The sequence below is a fragment of the Dendrobates tinctorius genome, unplaced genomic scaffold (genome assembly GCF_039654945.1).
Source record: "Dendrobates tinctorius isolate UK_male_01 unplaced genomic scaffold, ASM3965494v1 ptg000012l, whole genome shotgun sequence".
NCBI lineage: Eukaryota > Metazoa > Chordata > Amphibia > Anura > Dendrobatidae > Dendrobates > Dendrobates tinctorius.
Window position 1 is genome coordinate 4,188,982 of NW_027361680.1, and position 25,521 is coordinate 4,214,502.

General features: G+C 45.5%; 1 protein-coding gene across 1 annotated transcript in view; it reads left to right on the top strand.

The window, feature by feature from the left end:
• Nucleotides 1–24,894, top strand: part of LOC141066014 (P-selectin-like) — a 927,434-nt gene extending 902,540 nt beyond the window's left edge. The window contains exons 10-11 of the mRNA XM_073557950.1: nt 17,034–17,077; nt 20,885–24,894. Of these exons, the coding sequence (XP_073414051.1) occupies nt 17,034–17,077; nt 20,885–20,898 (58 nt within the window). The 3' untranslated portion in view covers nt 20,899–24,894. The remainder of the gene's footprint in view (nt 1–17,033; nt 17,078–20,884) is intronic.
• The last annotated feature ends 627 nt before the right edge of the window (nt 24,895–25,521 follow it).

Genomic DNA, 25,521 nt, shown 5'->3' on the forward strand with positions numbered 1-25,521 from the left:
TTCTGGATGGATACGGCGTAGTACCCGATAAGGACTCTCTTCCCAACGTGACTCCAGTTTATTCTGGGGGTGTTGATCTAGTACAAGCACACGGTCCCCGCTTTGGAGATGGGGAGGGGAGGTTGTATTCTTCCCTGGGTGTTCCCAGTCTTGAAGTTTGGTATGTACAATTCGGTGAAGAGTTTGTAACCTGTGGCGATGATTTCGGACCCAAGACGACACTCCGGTCCAGGGCCGAGGCTCTTCGGGGTCCAACTCTACCTCCGTGATCCCTTTCCCCTCTCGTCCGAACAGCAGGAAATAAGGAGTATAGCCCGTTACTCGATGTACCCGATTATTATAAACCCACACTAATTCAGAAACATATTCAGGCCAACGAGCTTTCTTGTCACTCTCCAGAGTGCGTAGCATTTGAATCAATGTCCGATTAAATCGCTCACAAGCCCCATTCCCTTGCGGGTGATATGGTGTGGTCCGGGATTTATCAATCCCATAAAGATGATGTAGTTCCTCCATAACTTTCCCCAAAAAACATGCTCCCTGGTCGGAATGTATACGTTGAGGACAGCCGTACACTTGTATAAAGTTTCTGCAAATTGCGGAGGCGGCTGACTCCGCGGTCTGGTCTCGAGTAGGGGTGACCACAGCGAACTTTGTGAAATGATCCACCATGACGAGGCAGTGTTCGTATCCCTGAAATGCGGGCCAATGTGCAGATAATCCACCGTCAGGAGCTCAAGGGGTGCTGAAGTCACAATCGTCTGTGTTGCGGCCCTCTGAGCAGGCGGTTTGGCCAATTCACATAAGCGGCAGGTACGGCAAACTTCGTCCACAACAGCCGACAAGCGTGGGTGATAAACTTTCTGCTGTAACCATTGCAAAGTCTTTTTGACACCAAAGTGGGCCCCTTTTTCGTGAGCCTCTCGAGCCAGTTCGTCTAGTGGAGCTCCGGGCGTAACCACCTGCCAAACAGTCGTTGAGCTTGTTTGCGAAGTGATTTTACGGTACAGTAGTCCCTTTCGGATAATCAGTCTCTCCCATTGTCGCAGCATCAGCGACAGGTCATGGGTTAAAGCTTGTCGTTGAGTATCAGTGGGTAATTGACCAGCGGCGACCCATGTCCGGAGAAGTCCAACTTCTTCATCTTCTTGTTGCTGTTGTATCCACTTATCCCGAGATTGTTCCAGGATGCCCCTGTGGGCCTCTGGGGAAGATACTTTTGCATCAACATTGGTGAGCACGGCAGCGGTAAGAGCGAACGGTATTTCCTCTCCTTCTAATTCTTCGTCTCGATTCTGTCCGGGAGTTGTATGACGAATCCTAGAGAGAGCATCTGCATGAACATTCTCGGCCCCTCTTTTGTAAATTATCTTGTAATTGTACTTCGCCATTCGGGCCACCCATCGCTGCTCCAAAGCCCCCAACTTGGCATTTTCCAAATGAGCCACTGGGTTGTTGTCAGTTCCCACTACCACCTCGGAGCCCGCTAGGTACTCTGCGAATCTCTCCGTCATAGCCCACACCACTGCGAGGAGCTCGAGCTTAAAAGAGCTGTAATTGTCAGGGTTACGCTCGGAGTCATGGAGTGAACGGCTTCCATATGTGATCACCCTCTCCCGGCCATCCTGAACCTGTGACAACACAGCCCCTAGCCCGTAAAGACTCCCGTCAGTGTGCAGGATGAACGGCTGAGAGAAATCCGCATAAGCCAACACTGGGGCATCTGAGAGTGCAGCCTTGAGATCTCGGAAGGCCTCTTCCTGAGGGTGTTGCCACTGGATTTTTCGCCCATTGGCCCCTGCGGGAGCCCCCTTCAGCAGGTCATGCAGGGCTCGAGCTCGACATGCAAAATTCTTTACGAAATGACGGTAATATCCAGCTAACCCCAGAAAAGCCCGCACGTCTTTCACCGTCTCGGGGGTAGGCCATTCCTGGATAGCAGCAATCTTCTTCCGGGATGGCCTCACACCCTCTGCCGAAACGACATGACCCAGATACTCAATCTGAGAGCGAAATAGGTGGCATTTCTGAGGCTTCACCTTCAACCCGTACTTTTGCAGCCGGCTGAGTACCTGCCCCAACCGCTTCAGGTGGTCCTCGAAGGAGGCGGCATAGACAATGATGTCATCCAGGTAGATCAACGTGGCCTCAAAATTGAGATCCCCTAGACATCGCTCCATCAATCGCTGAAATGTCCCGGGGGCGTTGGCCAGCCCGAATGGCATTCGATTAAACTCAAACAGTCCCATGGGCATTATGAACGCCGTCTTAGCTCTGTCCTCTTCTGACATGGGCACCTGCCAGTACCCACTGGCCAAGTCCAGGGTCGAAAAATATGTTGCTTTGCCCAATACAGACAGAGATTCTTCTATGCGGGGCAGTGGGTATGAGTCTTTAATAGTGAAAGCATTCAATTTACGATAATCCACACAGAATCGTAGTGTACCATCTTTCTTCCGGACCAACACGATGGGGGCCGCCCAAGGGCTTTGACTTTCCCGTATCACCCCTTTTTGTAGCATCTGAGCCAGCAAGGTTTTCACCTCTTGATAGAGTTGTGGCGGAATCTGTCGATATCGTTCTCTGATAGGGGCCGCTCCTGCTGTGGGGATCTCATGAGTGATGGCGGTGGTACACCCAAAGTCGTCCTCATGACTAGCAAATACTTCATGGTACTGTCCCAGCAATGCTTTTACTTGTGAAAGTTGGGCCGCAGTTAGTCCAGAAAGCTCGGCCCGCATCTGCTCCAAAATATTTCGGCCCTTCTCTTGTGTCGAGACTTCGTAGGCCTGTAAGGTTCGTATTGTTACCTCGCAAGGATCCTCGGGGTGTACTCGTAATTGAACCGCAGGAGCGGCACTTCTTCTAAAGGCTTTACTAATTTGGCCAGTACAGTCCGTGCTTTCAGAATGGTATCTCGGTCTTCAAGGTTAACGCAGCGGACCAGGACGGTTCCTTTTCGCACCGTAGCGAGGGAACGGGCCACCAGTATGCCAGGAGGTAAGTGCTCTGAGTAACACGGCTCCACCTGCACCTCTACGCCTTCCAAAGGTATCGAGGCCCGAATTGGCAGGGCCACCACTGTCTGTCCAGGAGGCAGCACAAGCAGGGGTGCCGCTGATGCAATGACCGTGCCCAGAGCCTCACCCTCCTGGCAGTCCCGATGCATCCGCGCACCTCGCACCAGCTGCTGGAATACCTGTCCCTGAGCTGTACGAGAACCCCACTGCTTCAGTGTCCTTTGTGTGGGATCATTAAGCAACAGGTTACCAAACTCTTTTAAAATATTCATGCCTAGGGTGACGGGGTGTCGTTGATCAGCTTCTCCTTGAGTCAGCACCACCCCTCTGCGGCCAAGGGGTTTACCGCACAACGTCACCTGCACCCACAGTACCCCGGCAACCGGGACCGGCAGTTGGTTGGCAGCTACTAGTCTAATCATGGGCCCCCACTGAGGCCTTGCTGCCTCCGGAAAGTTTCGTTGAAAGTACGCTGCGGGCATAGTGGTTACTTGTGACCCCGTGTCCACCAGACACCGGACGGCCCGGCCCTCTACTTCTGCCCAAACTACAGGACATTTTGCTACCAAATCATCGGGACTTCCACCACCCCTAGTTGTGGTTTTTGGCTCCGAGCGGCGTCCCCCCAGCCCGGAGCCCTTTAGTTTAATGGCCGCCGGGGTGGGTATCTCCCACGCCGCGGACACTCTCGGGCGAAGTGGCCTGGTTCTCCACACTCATAACACCGGGCCGGTAGAGATTGACCACCCCGCGGAGAGCGTGACCCCCAGGGACCGGGATTAACACTGGGTCGCCCAGTCTCTTGTTCGGTTCTTCTCTTTACTTCAGCCAACTCGCTCTTAATATTTTTGAATTCTCGCTTCATCTCCTCCACCCACTGAGGTTCCTCAACTGTGTTCGAGGAGGCCTCCACACCTCGGACCTTCCCCACGGGGACCGCCATCCCCTGCTCTTGCTCCCGAACCTGTGCCTGACTTCCCACTTCTGAAAAGTCTATTTGGGGATTCATTCTGATCTGTTCCCGTAATGCCTGCTTTATCAGTGGATCTCGCAGTCCAGTCACCAGTAGGTCACGTAGGGTAATGTCAACAGGTCCTACCCCTACCCCTTTCTTTTCTTTCAATAGCCGTATGCAACTCTTGGAGTACATTCATATACTGAGTAATCGTCTCCCCCTCTGCCTGCATCCGGCTAAACAGACGGGTCCTTAACTCTCCCACATTAGTGGGATCCCCGTGGGTCTGTTCCACTATCTGCAACACCTTTTCAAAAGTGTTGCGGTGCCCCGGAGGTTTCAACATCACTGACCTCCGCACCTCCCCGTCTAGGGCCATGAGTGCCACTTCAGCTTCCAGGTCAGGGGTCATTGGGTGCATCCGAAAGAGCCCGCGCATTCGCTCTGTCCAGCTCCATAGCCTAGTATTGGAGCCGGAGAATCTAGGCAGGTTGTTCAGCATGGCCCCCAATGAAATGCTAGTACGGGGGCCCTCATTATTTACAGAGTCTACAGCTTCCCCCTGACCTGCGCCACCACCATCTATGCTCGGAGACTGCATCCTGCCGACTACGCCAAGTGTAGGGTTCTGCAGGTTCGCAGGATGCAGTGATGAGACACTAGACGGATGGTGGTTGGTGAAATAACTTTTTATGAAACTAGCCGCTGGGGCTTAACTGAACAAACACGATATACTGGGACAAACAGTCCACACAGGGACTCAACAATCTTAACAATACTATTGCAGTACTTAGCCTTCCAGGGGCTGACAGGTTCGTGAACGTGGCCGCGTAGAGGTCGCTCAGGCGGCTGTCCTGACGCCTCGTTACTCCTGGGAGGAATGGGGCTCAACAGGCCCTGAAGAAAATGATGACGGTGGGGCGCAACAGGCCCTGAAGAAAGCAATACCGTTGGGGCACAACAGGCCCTGAAGAAAACGAGGCTGTTGGGGCGCAACAGGCCCTGAAGAAAGCGCTGCCGCTGGGGCGCAACAGGCCCTGAAGGAAACACTGCCGCTGGGGCGCAACAGGCCCTGAAGAAAGCGCTGCTGCTGGGATGCAACAGGCCCTGAAGGAAACGCTGCTGCTGGGGCGCAACAGGCCCTGAAGAAAATGATGGAGGTGGCGTGCGGTGATGACGCAGTTCCCCAGATGACCTGTAGCCGTCCTTTATCAAGGAGTCTCTCCCAAAGCCAGGGTAGCGAGCCTTTTATCCCCCCTGTGACGGCCGGGTCGGCGTGATGGGGGAAGGCCGGGGGGAAGTGCCCAGGTCTCTGTGGCCTGGTTACGGGTACTCACGGCCACAACCTGAGGTAAAGTTCCTCTCTCGCCAAGGCGGGGGACAGCGGGGACGATTCTCTGAGAACGGGGGTGGGTAGCAGTCTCCGGTAACAGTCTCTCTCGTCGATAAATGCGCTTTCTCCTCACAGGGTCTTGTCGGTGCCCCTGCAAATCACTCTCTTCCCTGCCTTCACTCTGGCTCCTCTCCAACTGCCACTTCAGCGCGTCCCCTGCTCCTTTTACCCTAGCCCCGCCCCCTGTTGCCCTGACAACCCCAGTCGCATGTCTCCCTTTGTAATCCTCCTGATGTGATTCCTTCAATAACTCTGATGGCGGTCCCCTTGGTTCCGGCCCAATCACTATATGGAGGTCCTCCTCCCCACAGCTGCACCACACCATCAGTCCCAGTGGATCTGCACGCAGCGTTGGCTTAACATCTTGCTTGCCAAACACCACAGGTGGCGTCACAAACTATTCCAATAAACTTTAACACCATTAACATCACCGACATTGATATTGGGCGCCCAGGGCCACGGACCGGGTCACCGCTGCTGTGACACATCCCCCTGACATCGGCCTGGTACCGAGTACCCCGCTGCCCTGGGTGTGAGGGCGACCCACTAACAAGGTAATGCAAACAGGGATAATGAAAAATATCAAACATACAAATATACTAACACAAACAACAGAGGGGTACACCAGGTGAAGTACTGTACTTCTAATCAGTGCAGGAGTGAGAGAAATCAGACACTGCGGCTTTTCTGTCACAGGAAACCTGTGACAGTAACTAAAAACTTCAAGAAGCAAGCAGAGAATTATTTTTTGTGCAATGAGTTGTATTTTGAAAAACATTCATTTACCACATAGTGTACTGGAAAAAGTGAAAAAAAAATCCAAGTGGGGTGAAATTGAAAAAAGTGCAATATCACAATTTGTTTTTTTTTTTAATTTACTATGTTCACTGTACCATTGACCTGGTCAGCATGAGTACACAGATAACAAACATGCATGATTGATTTTTTATTTAAGTGGTGAAAAAAATTCCGCAATATGTTTGAAAATTCATACTTAGTCACGTGACAACTAGAAATTAGTGAACCTTTCAAAGTTTGGTTCGGTTCGATTCACCGATCATTTTAGACGTTCACCGAACGGTTCTACAAACATACCTGAAGACCATTAGATGTTTAACCAAACATATACACAACACCTTAAGGGTGTGTGCACACGCTGCGGATTCTGCTGCGGTTCCGCAGCGGAGTTGGCTGCTGCGGATCCGCAGCAGTTTTTGCTGCGGTGTACAGTACCATAATATCCTATGGATATTAAAAACCGCAGTGCAGACGGTGCGGATTTTTCCGTGCGGTTTTCCTGCGGTTTCTAAACCGCAGAAAGAATTGACATGTCAATTCTTTCTGCGGATTCCGCTGCGGTTTGCCATCTCCTCCATTGTGGAGATGAAAAACAGCAGGGCAAAACCGCAGGCTAATCCGCAGGTAAAACCGCAGGTCTTTTGACCTGCAGATTTACCTACGGATTTTACAAAATCCGCACTGCCAAATCGGCACCCCAATCCACAGCGTGTGCACATACCCTAAGGGGTGACAAAAAGCTTCCCAAACAACTAAAATTAGGGGCAGACTCCATGGAAAGTGGCATCAATTGACCCACAGTAGACATTTGCAAATAGCACAGCAACAGTCAGCCATAGGCCATGCATGAAGCATCAGGGTCTGGCCCAGCATTTGCAGCTTGGAATTGAAGTTTCAATGAGAACCTGGTGGTTAAGAGAGCGGTGTAAGCTTTCTTACTGGGAGACCTGATACCGCATGCAATACCTCCAATTTTTATTTTATTTTTTATTCCAGCCACACTTAGGCTATGTGCACACACTGCGGATTGGTCTGCGGATTCTTATCTGCGTAACCGCAGGTAAAACCGCAGGTAAAATGACCTGCGGTTTTACCTGCGGATTGGCCTGCGGTTTTGCCCTGCGGTTTGCCACCTGGACAATGGAATAGGAGGCAAACCGCAGCAGAATCCGCAGAAAGAATTGACATGTCAATTCTTTCTGCGGATTCAAAACCACAGCTTTTCCGCAGTTAAAAATCCACAGCATGTGCACAGCAGAATGTAAATCCCATAGGATAACATGCTACTGTACACTGTCTGCAGAACTGCTGCAGTTCTGCTGCGGTCAAAACCGCAGCGGAACCGCAGCAAAAACCGCAGCATGTGCACATAGCCTAAGATAGCACAAACATCAGTTTCATACAGCACTATTGGTAGAAAAATGTAAGGAAAGTGACCCAGGTTGTTGACTAATCAATTAACCTACAGCAGAACCTTTTCTATCTGCACTGTTGAAACGCGTGTCTGATTAAGGGAGATGCTGAGGGCACAGGTTGAGGCCCTATAGGAGGTGGGGGAGCTAGAAACAGTGGAGGAACTGTTTTTTACAGAAGTTTGTCCCATAAACCTTGGGTATTCAAAGACTTGTGGGGCAGCCCCTTGACCACCTACCCCCACAGCTATCAGAATCACCCAATGCCAAGTCAGTAAGATGTAGTGCACCTGCCCATGTTTGCTCATCCAGGTGTCAGTGGTGAAATGCACCCTGGCAGGCATAGATTTTTTCATGGAAAGGGTGATGTTGTCTGCGACATGCAGGTGTAGTGCAAGCACAGCTGTCTTAGAGAAGTAATGGCGACAGGGCAACTAATACAGGGGGACTGCGACAGCCATCAACTTTCTGAAACTGTCTGTATTCACCTGCCGGAAATGCAACATTTCTGTGGCCAACAGATTGGAGATGGTGGAGTTCAAGCTCTTAGCTTTGGCATGTGTAGGAGGAAACATTATTTTGCATGACCAGAACTACGCAAATGAGGACTTGCTGCTGTGCTGAGAGAGGGTGGAGTACGGAGAACGGTACAAACTTCTGGACTGTAAGTGACGTTCAGGCGGAGATGTTATGGTGGATTGAGAAAGATGTGTTGTGCTAGGTGACACAAAAACAACAGTCATGTCCACTTCCTTATCAGCCAACGGGCTCTCACTCATCCAGACTTTAGGGGGTAAACAGTCGAGTTTCTGCGGCTGGAGATCTGTGTAAAAAGACTTGACATGGTGACAGAGGAGGAAGATGCAGCCAATTTGGTTGAGATGGCCGGTGGTTGGCGAGGCCCGCTAGTCCACATTGTAGCCCCGTTAGATTCCCGCACTAAGGCATGTCGATCGCACATGTGCTGGTTCATGCATGTAGTTGTCAAATTATTTCAATTTTTGCCTCTACTGAGTGGTTTTTTTTGTGCAAATTTGGCAGATAATGTTAGTAAGGTCAACCTTTGCAGTCTCAAAAAAAGCCCAGGCTGAGCAACCCTTGCCACCCCTGCAAACTGCACACTTGTGACCAGTGCTGGCCACAGCCAGAGTTAGGGCTGAGGATGCAGTGCTTGTCATGGTTGTATCACTTTGTGTCTGTGTGGGAGGCTGCAACATAACCTCATCGTCTTTCTCCTCCACCTCCTCTGCTGAGCAACTCAGCTGCGTACCTCTTGGTTTACACCAAGTGGGATCTACAACCTCATTGTCATCCTCTCTGTTCTTGCACGCCTCACCCTGAGAGTTACTCTCCTCCTCTTCCTGCCCTTATACCACAGCGCAGCCCGCGTGCTCCACTGGTATCAGTTTAATCAGGATTACCTCCACCCACGGTGGTTAACATCTGGTAACAAGGGTCTGGATGCTGCTAGGACCCCACTTTGTCCGGCCCCGAATCCAAGATAAAAAAAAATTTGGGGCATCAGTGCATAAGCTTTCCTTCTCTGAATTCTGTGAATCTTCAGAGCAGACCTCTTATGCCCATGGAATAGAATGAGTGAGCAACTCTGCAGAATGGCCCATATGTGGTTCCCCACAGTCAGTTGGGCATTTGGAAATTTGTCATGTGGGGGGAAACAAGGGTGATTGGGGTGCCACCTCTGAGGATTGTACTGTGTGTGATGTTAAGGTGGAGAAAGAGGAGGAGACGTCACTTGATGCAGCGCTTACCATCCACTGGAGCACATGCTCTTTCTGGCCCTCATCTACAAGGCATACTGCTATGCAGCTGCCAAAGAAAGGAAGTTGAGTAGCCAGTAACAGATGTTGTCGGTGGTCTTTGGATAGGACGACACAGTGTTTGTTCAGTTGAGCTTACATTAAGATTAGCGGTGCATCTAACTCACATACACGTCGAACACAAAGCCTATTCCCCCTTCCAACAAGACCTCGCTTTTTTCTACTCATGTTCTTTGTAGCCTTACTCTCTTGTAACCTGCTGTTTCACAACCTTAGGCTCAGAGCTGTCAGTCACCTGTCACTAAATGAACTAATCGCTATTTATTTTCCTAGATAGTGTGCTGAACAATATTGTTATACCTAACGATTTTTTAAGTTGAAATCTGGGCTTCTGATTTTTCACTGAAGCACAGTTTTATCACAAACTATTTGGATTAGTTAATTGGACCTCGTGGCTGCACTCCAATATTAGACTCAAGCATTTTAGTGGAAATCTGACCTTATGATTTCTCACTGAAATACAGTTTTATCACAAATGATTTGGATAACATAATTAGGCCTCCTGGCTGCAACCCAATATTAGGCTTAACTATTTTTAAGTGGAAATCTGACATTCTGATTTGTCTCTGAAACACAGTTTCATCACAAACGTTTTGGATTAGCTAATTGTGCCTCCTGGCTGCACCTCAACATTAGGCCTAACAATTTTAAGTGGAAATCTAGCCTTCTGATTTGTCTCTGAAGCAGTTTTATCACAAACGATTTGCATGAACTAATTGGTCCTCCTGGCTGCACCACAACACTAGGCCTAACAATTTTTAAATTTTTTCGAGCAGAGCCTGTTTTCGACTTTGATCAGGCCATTTTTTACAATTATGTCCAGCATCACTTTATGAAGTAATAACTCTGGAATGCTTCAAAGTCTCTCAGTGATTCTGAGACTCTTTTTGTGGCATATTGTACTTCATGATAGTGGTAAAATTTGTTCGATATAACTTGCGTTTATTTCTGAAAATATCTGAAATTTGGTGAAACTTTTGAAAATAAAGCCTCCTTGCTGCACCCCAATATTAGGCCTAACAATTTTTAAGTGGAAATCTGACCTTCTGATTTGTCACTGAAACACAGTTTTATCACAAATGATCTGGATAAGGCCTGTTTCACACTTCCGTTTTTGACCATCAGTCAAAATCCACAGTTTTTGCAAAAAAACGGATCCGCCATTTTTTTGGCGGATCCGTTTTTTTTCCCCATTGATGACGGATGGCCATCCGTTGGATCCTTTTTTTGCCGATCCGTTAATTTTTTTGCGTCCGTCGAGATGCCTGGACGGACCATGTAACGTTTTTTGTGCTGCAGGATCCGCATTTTAATAGTGCGCATGCCCGGAGGAATGAAGTCAGCCGGAAATTTAGCCCTGAAATCATTTCTGGCGGACAGAAAAAATTCTCTCTCTCTCCTCCCCGGGCTGCGGTTCCTTTAAAATTCTTCATTGAACGGATCCGTCAAAAAACGGTCCGGTGCCATCCGTTCACATCTGTTAGCAACGGATCCGCTTTCCGCCATTTTGGCGGATTTTAACTGACACAAAAAAACTGAAGTGTGAAACAGGCCTAAGCAAATAGGGCCTCCAGAGGCTGACACCGTTTTTTGCGCAATATAAGTTAGATGCTGGAAAATCGATTTCACACAGGACAGGATCCTATGTAGCTAACTGACATTTTTACTTGCAGCACTATCGGGAGGTCCTTCTCTGCACTGTGACACTGAGAAAATGGCGCCAGCAAATCAAGATGTCTGTTTTTTATATGTCCAGGGACAATTGACTTCGGCAGCCAATAAGACCTTGTGTCATGATATTGTGGATGAATTCTGCCCCCTGTATGGCTGCGGGAATCAGCACACATAAAGTTAACGTTCCCTTGTCCCACCCACTCATCATACAGCACCACTATCTTAGCCAAAGTAGTATCAAAAGCATTAGTGGAAATGCGATGATTTACCGAACTATGACCGAATGTTGCCTATTTTGAGTAAAAATGCTTGTGAAAGCGAACAGGAATCCAAATGTGCACCATTCGTGCCAAGTTTGAAATTAGCAAATGTCTTCCGAACAAGTTTGCTCATCTCTAGTGACAACTATTTTTTCTTCTTGCTTCTCTCAGTTTTTCACTGAACATTGAGAGAAATAGGGAGAATAGCTAGTCTGCACGTGACTTAGTGTGCAAATCTTATATGTGCTTGAGGAGGGAGGTGCCAAACTGAATTCTTGTCCCTGCTGCCAGAAATCCTAGATACACCTCTGGATGCTGTTGGGGTCATTTAATAAACTGAAAGAGTGTTTTGTGTCTGCTCCAGTTTTAATCCAACCCTTTCTCAAAAAACATTCATTGTGGAGATGGATGCTTCAGAGATCGGAATAGGGACTGTATTGTCTCAAGGTGCTAAGACTCTGTCCAACTTGCGGCCATGAGCATTTTTCTGTAAGAAATGTTCGCCTCCTGAGAGAAATTGTGATGTTGGGAATTACAAGTTGCTTGCTGTCAAATTAGCTTTTGATGAATGGAGACATTGTTTGGAGGGAGCAATTCATATAGTCACGATTGTGATGTATCATAATTATTTAGCTTATATTGAAATCAGCTGAACCGCTAACCCCAAGCCTGGTCAGACGATTCTTATCTTTTTCTAGATTCATTTTTATATTACGTTCAGGCTGGGTTCCAAGAATGTGAGGGCTGATGCTTTATCTCCCAGCCTTAATTCAGTTTCTCCTCCAGAACCTTCATCCTTTATCAGGGAATTGTCATTTCTATGGTATCCTTGGAGTTGGAAGTGGAGATCCGTTAAGTTCAGTCGTTGGCTCCATCCACTACTCAAGGGTTCAAAGTATTTGTACCTGTGTACCTAAGATTATGTCTACTGCAGTAATTTCATGATTCCGGTCAGTGGTCATCCTGGGGTCACAGCTATGATGAAAGCCATTTCTAGACTTTTTTGGTGACCATCCATGCTTAATGAAATTAAAGATTTTATAATTTTATAACCCCTTGTGAAATTTGACAATGAGCTAAAGTCTGTCATAACGACCTGGCCGTGGAATTGACTCCATTTTACAATTCCAGAAAGACCGTGGACTCATTTATCCATGGATTTCATCACAGATTTGTCTTTGTCTGGTGGGAAAAGTTAGAAAAGTTATTTGGGTGGTAGTTGACCAATACAGTAAACAGGCTCATTTTGATCCGTCATCGGGGTTACTGAATGCTGAAACACTTTGCACGTTTATCAATCATGTGGTGAGACTACATGGAATCCCTCTGAACATTGTATCTGATAGGGAGTGCAATTTGAATCCAAATTGTGGAGAGCTTTTTGTATGAAATTGAGGACTAATTTGACATTTCCTTCTGCTTACCATCCTGAAACCAACAGCCAGACAGAAACGACAAATCATTAGCTGGAAAAAATTGTAAGATGTTTCACTGCAGCTCAGAAGGAGAACTGGTCCTCATTTTTATTGCTTGCTGAGTTTGCCTTTAACAGTCAATCCTCCCCCTGGAACTTCGCCTTTTTTTGCAATGACTAAAGACCTTGTGGTCTGAAACGAATCTGCCAGTGTGAACTCCCCCCTATATAGTTATTGACTACAATGCTGTTATAAAGGATTTTAAGAATTTTCAATAAACATTGGTTTTATGTGATTCCTGGAGCTGGATCCTTTTTTCCTCACTCAATTGATATTCCTGCTGCACTGTTGACCAGTCCGTGCCTCGGATCCCTGGTCTCAGTTGGGTGAGCTGACTTTTTTCCTTATTTCTTGTCACCTATTTTTCTTCTACATTTTTGTAAATTTTCTATGATAAGTTGTGGGTGTCCTGGAATCGAGGTTACCATACAGAAACTTGGAAATGTCTGGAAGGCGGTTCAAGGAAAATATTGAGTTGGCATATTGCGTTAAAATCATAATGATTTGATACGAAACGTTCAGCAGGTCCCATCCCAACATAGGTGATTAACATTTTTGGACAATAACCAAACCTTAACGTACTATAAGCAAAGTTCGGTCCTACATTTATTGGCCCATATGGAATTTTGGAAGTGGTTAAATCGCTGGCTTTTAGATTACGACTTTCTCTAACTTCTCACATCCCAATCACATTCCACAGATCTCTGTTGAAAGTGTTTGTCCCGTTAGTGTTGTGTTCCTCATTCCTGTCTCCTACTGTATTTGTCAATGGAGGTTTAGAGTACGAGGCACAGAGGACCGTGGATTCTCAGAGGGTTCGAAATTCCCTTCAATATCTCATTCATTGGAGGGGATATGAACCCAAAGGAAGACCGTGGGTTCCAGCCCGTTCCATGAAGGCTGATCATCTCTTCAGGGCCTTCCATCATAGGTTCCTTGGGACACCGGGGCATTTAATGGCCCCCCTAGAAGAGAGGGCACTGTCAAGATTACTCCTATTGGTGTGTATGGATGCAGCTGTCAAATATGGGTTTGGGCATCCTGAGCTGTTAGTATGGTGATGGACAGCCCAGCTGTCCAATTTGAGACTGGAGCATGCTGAGCTGTCAGTGTCTGGAGTGACAGTCCATTCACCCAATCAAAGCAGTGGCGTGCAGGGTAAACTCCTTGTGTCTCCTGTTTGGAGTGAATACCTGGCTTTTCAGCTGACTCAATGTAGCAGCAAGAGGAAAGTTCACATAAGTTCACTGCTATGATTAACAGCTTGGAAACGCTAAAAACCCGTGGACCTTGTGTTATGAATTTTTCTACATGTCTTTAGAGCTTATCAATAAATGATTTAGCTTTCTTATATTAGTTTTTTTATTTTGGTGGTAGTTGTATGGTTGTTTCTTTTTATATATAGCTGGCTCTCTGTCTCCAATTACTGCCAGTTGTAGCTTAGCTCAAGTGGTGTGAGTTTGCTCTGTGTTCTGAGTTCTCGTATTCTGATCTTTGCTCCCTGACCTTGGATTTGCCTATAATCATCCTTTTGTCTAGCCCTTTTGTCTTGATCTGCTACTTTCCTGGAATGCTAACCTTAGACAGTGACCTGACAACACCTCTATCTTTCCCCTTAGTTTACAACAAGCTCTCTTGGTATATGATTCCTGACCTATGAACTACTCTGCCTTACGGCTTGTCCGTGAGTAGTGATTAGCGTCACACATTCTAATTACTTAATCATTGAATAATTGACTACAAAAGTAACAATGTCCACATTTATAATTTCCCACAGGAATTGAATTCTCAGTACGATGCTACATAGGTTGTAGCAGAGAATTGCTGGACATCATAGTAACCACAATAGATTACATTGGATCTGCTGGGATTTTTTTCATATTAAATGGGTAAACCAGGGAATGTGTGGGGAGTTTTTATTCAAATAAACTTTTATTCCTGTGTGTGTGCCTTTTTATTTTAAAATATGGGTTAGTAATGGAAGTGCCCGATAGATGCATCTCTATTACTAACCCTTGGGCTTGATGCCACCTGACATTACACAGCTGATATCAACCCCAAAAACTAGTTCCCCAACTGCCATCAAACCAGGGCAATTAGAAAGAGCTGAGCCTAAGCGCCAGAATTGGCACATTTATTGGATACACCATTTCTGGGGTGGTTGGATGGTTGGTATTATTAGACTGCAAAGTGCCAATAACCGGTCAATATCCGGTCAACTTCCCAACCTATTATTATTGCCCTAGCTGGTTATTAAAAATAGGAGGGAACCCACATAATTTTTTAAGGGTTCCCCATTTTTAATAACAAATAAAAGCAAAGCAGACAGCTGAGGGCTGATATTAATAGGTTGTGAAGTTCCATGGATATTGGCCCCTTCTCAGCATAATAAGGTCAGCTCACAGCTGTCTTCTTTCCATTAGCTGGTTATTAAACGTTGAGGGGATCCCACATCGTTTTTTATTTTTTTTTGTTAAGTACAGTAAAATGCACATGCAAGGTACTGCTATACTCCTCCATTTGGACTCCGCCTCCTTGTTCATAATGCTTTTTTTAATTCTATATTATATTAAGTAATTTCCTTGTCCACATTTGTTTGCAGTGCCATTGTCCTGCTTTTACCCCAATTTTGCTTCCTTTTGCAGCCCCTAGCCCTTAGTACAACCATTTAAAAGACATTTTACAGCAACAAAGTTTGGGTCCCCTTTGGCTTCTATGGGGTTCGGGTTCATGGCCAAGTTTGGGTCAAGTTCTAGTACATGAAACGAACTATGGAATAAAATTTGTTGAACCTAATGAACCTGATCTTCAACGGTTTGCTCATCCCTAATCATATTAATTATTGACCCTCTTAAGACATAAACCTGATAATATGTCAAAGTGCATTGAGGATGATAACTCTTATCATGTAATATATTATTTGTAACAGTAGATTTTCTGAACCCCTTCATTACTATTTTGTCATCTAATATATAAAGCTCAAGTGTGTGTGTGTGTGTGTGTGTGTGTGTGTGTGTGTGTGTGTGTGTGTATGTATGTGTGTATGTCCGGGATTGGCATCCGCACCGTCGCAGCTACAGCCACAAAATTTGGCACCGTCACACGTCTGGACCCCAAGAGCGTCCTAGGCTATGTTGTGAGTCGAAATTTTAACCCCGCACGTTCCAATTCACCAAACAATTTTGCCCCTATCTACATAATGGGGAAAAAGTGTGTGTGTATCCAGCCCCACCCCTCATTATGTCATAATGGTTTCCATGGCGACGCTGATGTCATCATAGGTTGCAAGCCCCGCCGCTCATTGTGATGTCATAATGGTTGACTATGGGATGGAGGATGTGTGATGGGTATATGGGCTCTGGACTATGGGATGAAGGATATGTATGACGGGTATATGGGCACGGGACTATGGGATGGAGGATGTGTGAGGGGTATATGGGCACTGGACTATGGAATGGAGGATATGTATGACGGGTATATGGGCACGGGACTATGGGATGGTGGATATGTATGATGGGTATATGGGCATGGGACTATGAGATGAAGGATGTGTGATGGGTATATGGGCACTCGACTATGGGATGGTGAATATGTATGATGGGTATATGGGCATGGGACTATGGGATGGATGATGTGTGATGGGTATATGGGCATGGGACTATGGGATGGAGGATATGTATGATGGGTATATGGGCACGGGCCTATGGGATCGTGGATATGTATGATGGGTATATGGGCACGGGACTATGGGATGGAGGATAATTATAATTTGTTATAACTAACCACAGTTAGTTACTATGCCCGGGCAGCGCCGGGCTCTTCAGCTAGTTATATAATAAAGTAGAAAGTAGCAGCAAAAGCCAAATGTAATTCATTTATGCTAAGATAGGAAACAGATCGCTTAAATTCCTCTTCCCTGCCCAACCATATCGTAACAGCTATTTATACTATATTAATTTACACTATTGGTTTATGCATTTTTGTTGAAGCAACAGTGATCTTTCAGGTAATTCTAAGGTACAATGTTAGATGTATCGGCTGTTAAGTTTAAGACCACTTGAAACCAGAATCTAACACAAGCTTTGGTTATTTTACCAAGTGATGCTTCAGGAATCCGATTTTCCTTCTCTAAATCTAAAGCAGGTGGGCTAAGTGGGTTTGTTGGACTAAGCTAAATAATAATTTGTTTATTATTTATTGATTTTCAGAGACAAAGACAAGACTAACACATTTGAAAATCCTGCATTTGAAGGTTGGTACTTACAGTAGCTATATTCTAAATTTAAAGCGCTTGTCCACTCTTAAGTCTTAAGTGCTTAAAAGGAACCTGCCACTTCCAGAAACCCTATTTGCCTGCAGACATAGGGGTAATCTGCAGGCAAATAGAGTTTAAAAGGAACCTGTCACATCCTTTTCAGGCTTTGTGCACACGTTGTGATTTTTAAGCGTTTTTGCCACGATTTTTGCCGCGAAAACGCAGCGAAAATGCTTAAAAAACACATACAGAGCGCACTCCATGCATTCCTATGGCATTCCACACATGCTGTGCTAATGCTGCGATTTTTTCCACGGCGGAATCTCATCGCTGAAAAAAATGCAGCATGCTTATTCTTTTTGCGGAATCGCCGCAATTCCGAAAAGAATTGCCGCGATTCCGCACCCATAGGAATGCATGAGATCCGCTTACTTCCCGCATGTGACTATGCCCACCATGCACAAAGTGAGCGGCTCATGTGCGGATGGTACCCACAGTGTGGAGGAGAGGAGACTGTCCTCCCGGCCCTGGGTACGATATTCCTGTAAAAAAAAGAATAAAAAATAAAAAATCGGGTTATATTCACCTTCCGGCGTACAGCGCAGTCTTCCCAGGCCTCAGCGATGCTCCCGTTCCCAGTAATGCCTTTCGGCAAGGAACTGTGATGACGTAGCGATCTCGTGAGACCGCTACAGTATTGCGGGACTTTACATCATCAAAGGTCTCGCAAGGCATTACTGGGAATGGAAGCATCGCTGAAGCCTGGGAAGGCTTCAGTCACTTTAGTCACTTTAGTCACTTCGCGGGACATCGGAGGGTGAGAATATCACGATTTTTTATTTTATTTTTTATTTTTAACATTCTATCTTTTACTATTGATGCCGCATAGGCAGCCTCAATAGTAAAAACCTGTCGATCACATTCCAAGCGATGCTTCAAATCGCTTGGAAAGTGCTTGAATTTCGCATGTGAAAGTCGTGGGAAAAACGCAAAAAAAAACGTGCAAAATTGCACAAAAATGTGGAAAAAGACGCAAAAAACCCACACGTTTTTACTAGGAAGAAGTGCGATTTTTTTTCTGCATACATGGGCACGTAGCCTCAATATTAAACTGCCCTCTATGTTTTGTGTTTTGCTAGTGAGGCAATGTCCATCACTAACATGGTCTTATAAAGCACACTTCCTACTATTTATCTAAAAAAAACACATTTTATTCTTAAATGATTTCATAGCATATCTTCTTTTTCAGTGATAGTGGTGGCGCTTTCTATCCTTCTAGTCACGAACTGTCACAGTCCTCTTCAAATTATTCATTCCCATTGGAGCTGATTGATTGCCTGGACTGCCCCAAAGTCATGGCAATCCCCCAGTAAATTCTGCACTTGCACACTGACTATGAGGTCTCCGTGCATGTGCACTGAATTTGGATGTACAACCCTAGTTTCATATCTGTGCATGCTCTGGAGCCTTGGTGAGTCAATGGCTAGATGATGTACAGTGGGTACTGAAAGTATTCAGATCCCTTTAAATTTTTCACTCTTTATTTCATTGCAGCCATTTGGTAAATTCAAAAAAGTTCATTTTTTTCTCATTAATGTACACTCTGCACCTCATTAAGACTGAAAAATACAGAAATGTAGAAATTTTTGCAAATTTATTAAAAAAGAAAAAACTGAAATATCACAGGGTCATAAGTATTCAGACCCTTGGCTCAAACACTCATATTTAAGTCACATGCTGTCCATTTCCTTGTGATCCTCCTTGAGATGGTTCTACTCCTTCATTGGAGTTCAGCTGTGTTTAATTAAACTGATAGGACTTGATTTGGAAAGTTACACACCTGTCTATATAAGACCTCACAGCTCACAGTGCAAGTCAGACCAAATGAGAATCAGGAGGTCAAAGGAACTGGCCAAGGAGCTCAGAGACAGAATTGTGGCAAGGAGCAGATCTGGCCAAGGTTACAAAAGAATTCAAGGTTCTAAGAGCACAGTGGCCTCCATAATCTTTAAATGGAAAAAGTTTGAGACCACCAGAGGTCTTGAAATAAAGAGTGAAAAATTTAAAGGGGTCTGAATACTTTTTGTACCCACTGTATGCATTGTGAGCGTACATGCTATATGAGGCACTCTGTTCCCACGGCACTAGAGAATTCACAGATCTGAAATGAAGCGGGGGATATACACCCAGATTAAGTGCGCATGCACGGAGACCTCATAGTCAGTATCCAAGCGCAAAATTTACTGGGTGATTGCCATGATATTGGGGCAGAATACCAGCTCCCAGCTAACTGCTTTAGCTTGGCTGGTTATCAAAATTGGGAGGGACCCCACACTGGTTTTTAAAATATTTATTTAAATAATTTTAAAATACTGACGTGGAGACTCCACTATTTTTGATAACCAGCCAGGACAAAGCTGATAGCTGAGGGTTCAGTCCACAGCTTTACCTGTGCTGGTTATCAAGCATAGAGAGGACCTTATATGTTTTTTTTTGTTTGTTTTTTTAACATGATTTGCTGGTCAATCACAACCATGACAATAATTAACATGGCTGTGATGGGACCAGAAGAGCTCACCCAGGAAAAGCTTGTTGATTGACTGTGCTACAGCCTTTCAACAAGATTTGTTCTGGCTGCCTAACCAAACAGTAATACGGACTTCCGGGAGAAATCCTGTTCAGGACCCGTGCACAGACACTAGGTGACCAGTACAGACCCCGAACTTTACTGTTAGGGTTCACCCATCTCCACTACCAAAACATTGGGGACAGTTTAATATCGAAAAAAGTTGTGACAAGTTCCTTTTAAATCCTGTCTCTCGGTGGGAGATTTACTAAACCAAAAGTACCATAATTGTTGCTAAATTCAAATAAAAATGTGCTTTAATGTGTTTAAAGGGAATCTGTCACCCTATTTTTCGCCTATCAGCTGCCGGCACCGACATCAGGGGCTTATCTACAGCATTCTGCAATGCTGTAGATAAACCCCTGATGTAACCTGAAAGATAAGAAAAAAAAAGTTAAATTATACTCACCGGGGGGTGGTCCGGTCTTGGTCTGATGGGTGTTGCGGTCCGGCGCCTCCCATCTTCTAACGGTGATGTATTCTTCTTTGCTACCTGTCGTGTCTCCTGCGCAGGCGCACTGCTCTGCCCTGTTGAGGGCAGAGCAGAATACTGCAGTGCGCAGGCACCGGACCTCTCCCGGCACCTGCGCACTGCAGGACTCTGCTCTGCCCTCAACAGGGCAGAGCAGTGCACTTGCGCAGGAGCCACAACAGGCAGCAAAGAAGAGGACATCACCGTTAGAAGATGGGAGGTGCTGTACGGGACGGCAACACCCATCGGACTGGACCGACCGCCAGGGTGAGTATAATCTAACTTGTTTGTCTTATCTTTCAGGTTACATCGGGGGCTTATCTACAGTATTACAGAATGCTGTAGATAAGCCCCTGATGTCAGTGCCAGCAGTTGATAGACAAAAAATATGGTGACAGATTCCCTATAAAGGGGTTGCTTGGTCTAAAGAAGTCTGCAATCGAACAATCTGACTACAGACTTGTGAATCCTCACATCGCTCACATTGCACGCTAAGAGGATTCTTCTATGTCAACGCTAGAAATTGTGGTCACGTGACCGCAAGTATGCGTTATGCAAACTCCTGGGCACAATCCGACTAGATGGACGAGGCCTCTCTCAATGTAAGCGTATTGAGCGAGGCCAGAAACTATCTAGTCGGATTGTGGCAAGGAGCATTGGAAATATTAATTTACTATATTTTCATTCTTACTTTCTTTCCTTCTAGATAACGACATCTAATTTCATCCTTGATCGCTGGAATTGTTCTTCCCTTCTAGTGCCACCATTACCTGTCAAATACTATACAATTTACAATTGTGGACAGAAGAACATTCTTACATAGGAAATTCCTTAAATAATAAAACACCTTCCAATATAAAAAATGCTTATACAGTTTAGGCTACATTTTTGAGCACAGTACAGTGTTATGCGAACTATATATATATATATATATATATATACACACATACATACAGTGTATATATATATATATATTCAATGTAAATAAGAGAAAGGTAAAAGACAATCTGGACATCATGTTTAATTTCTGTGATCAGATAAGCAAAACTATCAATGACCTCGAAGCATTATTAAGCATGGTTCCTGTTTTGTACTGCAATGATGCAAATTTTATTTTGCAGTATAAAAGAAAATGTAACCAAACAACCTGCTGAGCTTCATCTTATGCCAAGACAAGATGCAGACCCATATTTGCTGCCTATACTACAAAGTAATCTTTTTTATCTAGGGTCTTTGCCAATCATTGAGACCCATCACCAGGGCCGGACTGGGACTAAAATTCAGCCCTGGCATTTGAAGTTACACAGGCCCACTAGTCACATGGTGACTATATAATATCTTTGTACACTTGTAGGTTACAAGAAGTGAGAGGAGATTAACACGACTATATAACATGTAGCCACAGCTGTGCCCAGTATTTCAGCTCAGTCCTATTTATTGCTTTTAGGCACAGTACTCCTCCCAAAGCTCTGTCCCCTTTAGTACGCACGGTGACAGAATTCCTGGCAGAACTGCTATCCATTGGGCAACCAGACCCCATGGTCATAGCAGCCCCTATCATACCTCCCAAGTTTTGAAGAAGGGAAAGAGGGAGAAAGACAGTGGCGTGCGCGGCATTATGGACACACTGACTGGCGCTAAGGAAGAGAGAAAACAGAGAGAGAGAAAGAAAGGAGAGCGAGAGAGAGAGAAAGAAGAAAGAACAGAGAGAGACAGAGAAAGAACAGAGAGAAAGAAAGAAGTAAAGAAAAGAAAGAGAAAGAAAGAAAGGAAGAACAGAGAGAAAGAAAGAGAGGAAAGAAAAAAAAAAGAAAGGAGAAAGAAAGAAAGAAGAGAGAAAGAAAAAAAGAAAGATTAGAGAGAGAAAGAAGGAACAGAGAGAAAGAAAATGAAGGAAAGACAGAACAGAGAATGAGAAAGAAAGAACAGAGAAAGAAAGAAAAAGAGAGAGAGAAAGAAATAAAGAAAGATTCTATAAAGATACTATAGCAGTCCGGCTCCCATTGTAGTGCCCACCTGAGCCTCCCGATGCAGGACATATCATGATCCGCTCACATGGCCGGCATCCCCGATTCCAAGGAGATCCTGCTGTCTGCGCTGTGAAGGACATGGTGATGGAACTGAAGCATTCCTAGTTCCGTCACAATCTCCTCATGAAATTATCTCATTTCCAGTCAGCTTCCAGCACATCACTTCCGGTGGAACGTCATGTGTGAGTTTTAAAATGCTCCTCGGGGCTCCGCTGTGTACTCCTGTGTCCGTGGGAAAAGCCCGCTTTGTATGCTTCATACACACTTGGCTCCGCTCCGTACATCCCGTACACATATGGCTCCACTCCGTACACACACAGCTCCCCTCCGCACACCTCGTACACACGCGGCTCCCCTCCGTACACCAAGTACACACGCGGCTCCGGTCCATACACCTCGTACACGCGCAGCTGCTCTCCGTACACCCCGTACACACGCGGCTCCACTCCGTACACCTCATACACACGTGGCTCCATTCTGTACACCTCGTACACGCTGCTCCTGTTATGAATGGGTAACCGAGGAGGGAAAAAAAGACAACAAGCTAAGTCTCAGAAAACCAGAGAAGTTGGTAACTATGCAGATTGCAGATCCCTGATCTTAACCGCACAACTAGCAGCAGTCGCGGAGCGTTCCTACGATGGTCCTAGATGCCTCGTCACAACCGGAGAGCTACATAAGGCTAAAGCAGGAAAAGAGGAAAACTAACTGCCCCAGAGCAGACCCCAAAGGAAAGACAGCCCCCCACAAGTACTGACGGTGAAACAAGATGAAAATAAAAACAAAGCCAGGAAAATAGGCTGAGCAAACGATGGGGCCCGGCTAACTAAAAAGGACAGGAAAGGAAAGACACTGTCTGCAATCTGCCAAAAAAAACCTACAAAAATATTGTCCAACACTTCTGATAGCAAAATTAACCCTGAAGTCACTAGACTTCTAAACCTATATCAGCACTCTGAAATATTCTGAGACAGAGCAAAAAAGAGGCCAATCTAATAAGGGACAAAAAGCAGATTGGCAAATACTGATAAATAGGAGTGGAATTCAGCATAGCCCCAGCAGGGGCAGGCTGATTACACAAAAAAACTGAATTGACCAACAAGCGCAAGTGTGAACAATAGCAAAAAACAAACAACTTGAGAAGACTGGAATAGAGCTGAAGTCATGACCTGAGAAGCAGACTGAATCACCAGCACCAGGATAGGGCGTCGGCTGTCTTATATCCTGTCTGATACTCCAGAGATCCAATCGTTATCTTCCTCATCAGGTGGCAGATCACTACCACTTAAACCAACCTCACTACCTCCTGTCACCGCCAGAGGGAGAACGGAAGGGGAACTCTCAACTGGTGGAGCAGAAAATGAGTTCATGACAGGCTCCGTTCTGTACACCTCATACACATCCGGCTCCTCTCCGTACACCTCGTACATGCGCGGCTCCGCTCCGTACACCTCGTACACGCGCGGCTCCGCTCCGTACACCTCGCACATGCGCGGCTCCGTTCCGTACACCTCGTACACACGCGGCTCTGCTACATCTACCCTGACCCCACACATACTTACCTCATCCAGCACCATGACTACCAGCACAGCAGAGTCCGGCAGACACCATGAGGCAGGGCTGTGCACACAAGACCTGTGATGAGGTCACAGGAGTGGCGGAGTCAGTGGTCACATGATCAGGGGTCTGGACAAAGGCTCCTGATCATGTGACCCCTGACTCTTCCCCTCCTGTGACCTCATCACAGGTCCTGTGTACAGAGAAGAGAGCAGGCAAGCGACGCTGTAAGTGGCTGGGGGGGAAGGTCTCAAGCTAGGGCGAGGATGGGGTGCGTGGCGGCTTATCTCCCTACAGTGCGGGACAGAAAAATCCCGGGAGGGTTGGAAACTATAACCGCCGTGCCCGCAGAGGGCCGGCGGCAGGAACAACAGCCAGGCCAGTGGCCGCATCAGCTGAAGTACTAAAAAGCTAATTGAGTCACTAATACAGTTTGCCAATGGTCAGTTTAAACAACCATATTATAGAGTAACCTTCATTTTAATTTTTATTTCAGAAATTAATAGTACAGATTAAAAGAAACGACAATGCTATATATCTTATCAGAGAAATCTCCTTTCTCTGGCAGAACTGAATTCTCAAAATTCTTAATTCACAGGTAAAATCGTTATTCAGTGAAGACAGAATGTTACATTACTAAGATAGATGACAGTTGGTGCTCAAAGTTCTATATAGAGGGGTGAGGCAAAGAGAGGCGACAGAGGCAGAACTCCTCTCTCCTCCTTCCCCTTCATCTATATAGAATCTTATCAGTAGCAGCCGCCATCTCCTATCTCAGTAATGTAGAAATCTGTCTGCACTGAATACAGATTTTACCTGTAAATTGAGAACTTTTAAAATGAATGATCAGTCCAGTGGTAGAGAGAAGTACATGCAGCTATATTACATATATTCTTGTATTCACTAGTGTTATATATTTGTTAATAAAAATTAAAACGATGGTTCTTCTTTAACCCCTTCATCCCCAAGTCTGTTTTCACCTTCCTGACCAGCATCACTTATAATGTGCTAATAACTCTGGAGCGCTTCAACACATTCCAGTGATTCTGAGACTGTTTTTTTTTCCAAAACATTGTACTTTAGACAGTTGTGTCATACAAAATAGTTAATAAATAACATTTCCCACGTGGCTGCTTTACATCAGAGTAATTTTTTTAAACAATTTTTTCATTAGGAAATTAAGAGGGTTAAAAGTTGATCAGCAATTTCTCAATATTACAACAAAATTTACAAACCATTTTACAGACCATATCACACCTCAAGGAATTTTGAGAGGCCTACATGACAGAAAATACCCAAAAGTGGCACCATTTTGGAAAATGTACCCCTCAAGGTGTTCAAAACCACATTCAGGAAGTTGATTAACCTTTCAGGTGCTTCAAAGGAATTAAAGCAATGTGGAAGGAAAAAATGAAAATGTTACTTTTTCCAACAAAAAATGTGTTTTTAGCCCCAAATGTTTAATTTTCATAAGGTACTATACAATTTACTGTGCAATTTCTCTTGAGTATGCCAATTCCAGATTTATGGTTAAAAACTACTGTTTGGGCACATGGCAGGGCTCGGAAGGGAAGGCGCGCTATTTGACTTTTAGCTATCGCAATACACCAACACTTCTGCACTACAATGGGAAAAGTGTTGAACTGAAGGAGAACAGCATGGTGAAGACCCCAGGAAGCATCTCTGACTCCCAGATCAATGCTGAGAAAAATGGTGTCACACTTTTACTTCACTTTGAGGACTCACGAAAAAACAT